This window comes from Anoplophora glabripennis, unplaced genomic scaffold, assembly GCF_000390285.2.
Source record: "Anoplophora glabripennis isolate ALB-LARVAE unplaced genomic scaffold, Agla_2.0 scaffold278, whole genome shotgun sequence".
Taxonomy (NCBI): Eukaryota; Metazoa; Arthropoda; class Insecta; order Coleoptera; family Cerambycidae; genus Anoplophora; species Anoplophora glabripennis.
This window is the reverse complement of record NW_019416472.1, coordinates 469032-475902: the sequence shown is the minus strand read 5'-3', so window position 1 is coordinate 475902 and position 6871 is coordinate 469032. Positions and strand designations below refer to the sequence as shown.

The 6871-nt window shown below is 34.4% G+C and overlaps 1 protein-coding gene across 1 annotated transcript; it reads left to right on the top strand.

Annotated features, from left to right (window-relative positions):
• Window positions 1-1137: 1137 nt before the first annotated feature.
• Window positions 1138-5020, top strand: LOC108906597 (ATP-sensitive inward rectifier potassium channel 11-like). The gene is made up of 3 exons (XM_018709901.2): window positions 1138-1220; window positions 3471-4516; window positions 4813-5020. The coding sequence occupies exons 1-3, from the start codon at window positions 1138-1140 to the stop codon at window positions 4959-4961; spliced, it is 1278 nt and encodes a 425-aa protein (XP_018565417.1). The 3' UTR covers window positions 4962-5020.
• Window positions 5021-6871: the final 1851 nt, after the last annotated feature.

Here is a 6871-nt window from a genome sequence, read left to right as displayed (position 1 = left end):
GTTTTAAGCTATTTTAATAGGATAAATGAAGAAAAATGGAACGGATGTGAACTAATTCATTAAATGTTCAAAATGACGGCCATTATTGTTCAGGCATATTCTTAGTCTCTTTAAAAACGAATCACTCAAGTTTGCCAACGTGTGGTGTCGAATTTGTCGTAGCTAGATTCTGATCCTCGCTTTAAGATCTTCCAGATCTACTGGTCTTTCTTTGTAGACTATACTTTTTAAGTAACCCCACAAAAAATATTCACACGGATTGAAATCGGGTGACCTTGCTGGCCATTTAATGGCACCTCCGCGACCTATCCACCTTACAGGAAACATTTCATTTAGATATTCTCTTATGGCCCTTCCATAATGTGGAGGGGCTCCATCTTGCTGAAACCACATTTGATGAATTGGACCTAGGGCCTCCAAAGCAGGTACAATTTATTCTCTCAACAAATTAAAATATTTGTCGACAGCTAGGTTCCCATCAATAAAAAATGGTCCAATAATATTATTTCCTAGTATACCTGTCCAGACATTATTTTTTTCTGGTCGCTGGGTTCAAGTTGCTCGTATCCAGTGAGGATTTTCTTGACATCAATATCGATAATTTTGTTTATTATAAAATCCATGAAGCATAAAAGTGGCATCATCGGTGAACACATGTGTTAAAATATTACAACTCAATTGTTAATATGAATAAAGTCAAATGCATTATTCGAGTGACGACGAATATCTGCCTCTTGAAGTATGGAAAGCCTCAGAATGTGAAGTAGGTATTTGAAAGCCTTAAAACCACTACAAACTAGCGTCTGTTGTTTATTGATTGTAAGCAAGCGTAAGTTTGCATTGGCTTAAAGAAGTTGGTTGATGCGTTGGGAAATATAGGAATACCGAAAAAGCTGAGGAGATTGATAAAAATGACCATAAGTAAGAGGAAATAAAGTACTTAATATTGGATGGAAAGTTTCTGAAAGAGTTCATGGTAAAGAAAAGACGTAGACAAGGCAACCCGTTATCCACAGTTCTCTTCAGTACAGTGCAGGAAGCAGTTTTAAGAAAGAAAATGGAAGAAGAACCACAGACTTGATATATGGTAGTAGACATCAGTGCCTTGGCTGTGCTGATGTCATGGTATTGTTTATTATGTCAAAAGAAGAAATAGAAGATTCATTTAGGCTACTGAAAGCGAAATCAAGGGATGGTTTAGCCAACAACTACGCAGGGAAGTACATGATAGATAAAGAGAGCTGATGAAAGAGAAATAGAAATAAGGTTAGCAAAGGGGAGTAAATCTGCAGGAATGTTTTCAAAGGTTTCAAGAACGAAAAATGTATCAAAAGCTACAAAAATAAGACTCTACCATACAGTCATAGCACCCGCTGTTATTTACGCATGTGAGACAAGGACAATGAAGAAGAAGGAAGAGGATAAACTCGAAGTATGGGAGCGTAGAATATAAAATTTTCTAATAAAAATAGTAAATAGCAATTTATATTTTTTAGAACAGAAATTTACATTTTTTTTGTAATCTGCAACATGTATTAAGTAAATAAAAACTGACAAGTAGCTGCGATAACGTCTTTATATTTCAACTTAAACAATAAAATTATTTGTACGGCAACAGTTAAATACATACACATATTATATTCACAGGGAGAATCACTTTTGCATTTTCATTATATTAGGTAGAAGCAATGATGGGACTCCTCTGGAAAAACTGCGCTACCCATTATTCAGCTACATTCGACACGTGAGTAATACTTGTTTTTTTTTTCATTATAGTACACTTATTAATTATTATTACACTTAGTGCGGCGCGGAGTTTAACAGGAACGTAGTCAGATTACGAATGAAAATATTAATATGTTTACCTCAGTGTTGAGGCAAGGCTTCCGTGAGTTCCGTGGCATATTGGAAGGAGTTAAAACATATTACTGCTTTTCTTTTTTTTTTCTTTAGTGGGACGGCGACATTTATCACTTAATTATTAACTTGTATAGGGAAAATTATCGTTCAACGTCTACTGTTGACAATGGACAGTATGAAAAATTGTTGAGGCATGAACTATATATTAATATATTTGCTGGTAACTCCTGATATGTACCAGATAAAACTTTACATATGTTTTCCAAAATGGTGTATCCTGGATTGTTTTCCAACACTCTTTGCAGTTTTTCTTTTGTCGTACTAATGACTGGTCGTATATTATTGGCATCGTATATATTTTTTTGTCCTTCATCCATTATATCAAATTGTTCATTTAGGGATAGTCCATATGAGATTCAAATTTACGGAATTGCAGAACTTGGGGTTATTTAGGCTATTTAATAGAATATTGCTTGAAAAAAAGGCGTCTGTAAGTTCATAGAAAAATACAGAGTCTTCAGCGCTGGACGAGGCATGACTCTTCAAATGTCTTGTCACTTTAGTTTTGTAAAAAGAATTTATAATGCCTTCACACACAGTACAAAACAGGTCATTTCCTTTAATACGTACGTCTCTGTAACCTTCGAGATCACTGTCAAACCACATTTGAAATAATACCCATTTATTTCTTTTCTCTTTTAACATTTTACTTCACTTTTCCCCCCAGCTAATAGTTGTTAATGTAAATTATGTTACTATTTATAAATAGGTATTTAATTACACACGGCGAATACAATTTACAGCAGTAAAAATGAAAGGTATCGACGTGACACCAGCTACTACAAGGTTCCGTAAATAACTGAACAGTTCAAAACGCGAGTCAGCTGTGAAGGCCACGGACCCCCGCGACGACTCTGCACGTGCACTAAGCCTACTTATTATTTAGTGAAATAGTATTTTTTTTAGAAAAAGTTATATTAAAAATGTACATATTCGATTTTAATTTGTATAGAAAATAAAAATTAATATAAAAGTCGCAGGTGCAACAACTTCACTTAGTGTAGTTTATTTCTAAATTTTCTTATGTAGATTCCAATAACTTAAGAACAGGGACTCCTCAGCACTGGGTAAAGTATTCTTGGCTTCTAAGAAGTTTTTTAAAAGTAGTTGCTGTCCATATTGCTGAATTGGATTCAAAAAATTGTATAGGTAAACATGAACGCCTGTCTATCAGTACAAGCGCATTTATTACATACTTATGCATTATTCTTTCTGGGACATGTTCGAGAATTTTATTAAGGATATTGTCTGAAGGCGCCCAAGAGATTAATCAATTTGTGGGTTCATGTTAATTTGTACTGTTAACTCCCGATACTTCAATAGTAGATATCTTTACGCAGTACTTCCAAGCAGAGTCTGGGTGCGTTAGCATAGAGTAGGTGATAACATTAGGTATTTGCTTCCAAATACAGACCTTACCCGGGCAATATTTTTTTTTGCTGTGTAATCCTCTAGCGATAGTATTTTATGATAGATGAGCGGTAGCTGAACTAAGGCCAACGCAAGTCATTCTCTCAAATCTTCATACGCTACTAATTTCAACATTTCAGTTTCAGTGAATTCGAAACATCAAATTCAGAAGGAGACCACCGACGAATAATTCTTAAGAATGGCCATTGCAACGTGTCACAACCTCAAACCAAGCGAGAACAGATATACGTTCTAGAATTCTTGAAACTAGTCGACTACTCATGGACATGTACTCTTGCTCTATTCTCTTCCACGTTGGTCGTATCTTGGTTCATCTTCGGAGTCCTATACTGGCTGATTTCCTACATTCACGGAGATTTAGAACCCGAGCACTTACCCCCATTCCAAAACCAAAGCAACTACAGACCGTGTGTCTACGACGTTTACAATTTTGCATCCTGCTTCATGTTCAGCGTCGAAACCCAACATACTTTAGGTTACGGTGTTAAAGCTACTACTGACGAATGCCCTGAAGCTATTTTCGTGAATACTGTTCAGTGCTTAGTAGGATTTATCATACAGGGCATAATGTCTGTAACCATTTTCTACAAACTGACCTTACCAAGACAAAGACAAAAGACCTTATTGTTCTCCAAGTCCGCTATAATATGCCCTAGAAACGAGAAATTGTGTATTATGTTTCGTATAGGAGACATGAGGAAGAATGATATGGTTGGTGGTCGTATCCGCGTTTTTTTCTTGCGTACCGCGAAGACACTTGAAGGCGAAATACTTGTGAATCACCAACAAGAATTGGAGCTGTTTTACGACAACTGCCAAAGAGGGTTGTTCTTCTACTGGCCCCTCACCATATACCACGTTATAAATAAAGACTCACCTCTGTACTACTTCTCACCAAGAGACTTTAACAAGCATACCTTTGAAATAGTTGTTGTTTTGGAAGGTACCATTGAGAGTACCGGCCAGATGACGCAGCATCGTACCAGCTACATGTCTGAAGAAATATTGTGGGGAAGGAAGTTCGAACCTTTGTTGAAACTGAATAAACACAGGCAGGGGTATGATGTAGACCTTTCCAAATTCGACAATATGCTGCCTGTCAAGACTCCTTTGTGTTCCGCTGCGTACTGTGAGGAGTTCGCCACTTTGCAAAATATGAAGATTGGTAAGTGTCCATTATATGTAAAAATTTAGAAACAATGGCTGAAATGATTATATTTGTGACACAATTTTCGTTTCTTTCTGTTATTAGTTGCATATTTTACTAATTGTGAAAAAAATTTAAAAATTAATTGAAAAAATCCTTGCCCTAAAAAGAAAGAAAAAACAGAAAAAGAAAGATAGATTTTCAAGCTTTAACACTATTAAAATAAAAAGAACTTGTCATATTTATATTAATTCTAAGAACCCAAATAATACACTATAGCCAGATATCATATATAGGTATATTTTTATTATCAGGTCTAAAATCTCCAATAAAACTGGACTTTACTCCTAGACAAAGTATCGGAGAAATTGACAAGAAAACGGTAGCAAAGTTGACGGCAAAAGTGAACATAAATGTATGCAATTCGAATGGAAATGACAGTGATTGTAATCGAAATGACTAAAAGTAAAGTTTTACACAAGAGAACTATTATTATATGTATATACTACACTAAAATCCTAAGGAGTGGGNTGCCGCCCCCCACACCCCCCGCAGCTTTTATGATGTACGTCCTCTTTTCAAAATGCGCCCCCCCTGTATTCAAACCCACGGGCCGCCACTGATTATATGTATATACTACACTAAAATCCTAAGGAATGGGAGACTGCAGAATTCATGCACACTTGATCAAGCGACTGCAGCGCTTAATATTTTCAGGATGAACTGATCAACCAAACTAGTTTTCTAGAGATTTGGGGGGTGGAGGTTATAGTAATCTGTTTAATACATATTTAATTGTATTAGTTGCAGTTTTACACTCAGTACGCAGAGTATATTTTATACTATCAGCTTGAATAATAAAGGATAAAAATATAATTTTAAGCTAGGAGTGTCCATTTCTATTTATACAAATTTTATAAATGTAGATACCTAATAATATTTAATAATTAAAAACTGCTTTATTAGATAAAACCATGTGGTTTACTTACCTCCAAATANCAACAAACAGAAAAAAAACATTTAACCGATAGTTTTTTAGAAATTTTAAAAATATTTAAATAGGTAATGAATAATAATATTTTTTGTCTTATATTATGTTAGCTATATGTGACGTATGTTTTGAGAAGTTCTATGAATTTGCTAAAGCGCGAGTAGTATACAGTACAGTATTAAACATGATTCTGGGTTAAAATTGTAAATCGTTGCACCTGCACTCGCGCGCGCTGGTTAAGCTAGGGCGTAGGTCTAGAGCCTGCATTCAAATGTTTTTATACAATTTTTTTTCACATAGCGGCAGATCATTTCATTTCAGTTTGTTTCACTAGTGTTAAAGTGCACAGACTAGAATAGAATAACAATAATGGCTGGAAACAAGTGCCAATATTTTAATTGTGGTGAAACTCGAAAATCGGGAGTTCGAATGTTTCGGTTCCCACATAAAAATGAAGATTTATGCAATAAATGGCTTATACATTGTGGTAAGTGTCAAATTCTTACATACGTGAATAATACTACTGACTGCATTTTTTGAATCCATTATTTTATTTTTGCAAATAATAATTTAAAAATATAAGATTGTATATCCCACTGTCCTTAATAATAATTTTTCAGATATTAATTTCGCTTTTTTAATACATGTACAGTCGCCGCAACATACTTAAAGGTTTCCAACGTAAGAGGTTTACTAACTTTAAATTGCCGATGCTGGGAGTTATTAAAAAGAATTTTGAAGATTTACGGCTGTCAGTATTTGCTTTTACTTAGGAACATATAATAAAAAAATTGCAGACTGCATGTAGGCAAGCGGTTAAGCTCTCATAATTTCAACAAAATATCGTTCTCGTTCTCAGTAGAAACCTTTATGTTGCGAGTGTACATACAACATAAATTACGAAAATAATTTACTATATCATAAAATTTTCAAGTCTTAATAAAAATATTCTACCCTATTTTCGACGGTGCTGAAGACAAATTTGAAGTTTTTTTCGGTCGATTCTAGTTTTTCAGAAAAAATAAATGTACTCTATACAAGGTGTTCGGAAAATGTCATATCTTGTACAGAAATGCCACTTTACTAGTGACTGAAATCAAACTTTTCAAAATTTCCAAGGTATACTGAATTTTACGAACTTGAAATCGTGGCATATGAATTCCAGAAGACCATATTGTAACTCTACAATTTTTTGTCATTTACAAGAATCGTTTCACCTCTCCGGCGACACAATGTATGTTTATTATTGCATTTTGATAAATATTTTTATTTATTTTTCGTAATGATGTGGTTATGTGTTATGTGATGTGTTATGTGTACAACTAATTTAACACTTGCCACTTTTTATTTTATTTATGCATTATTCTTATAATGCACCCTGT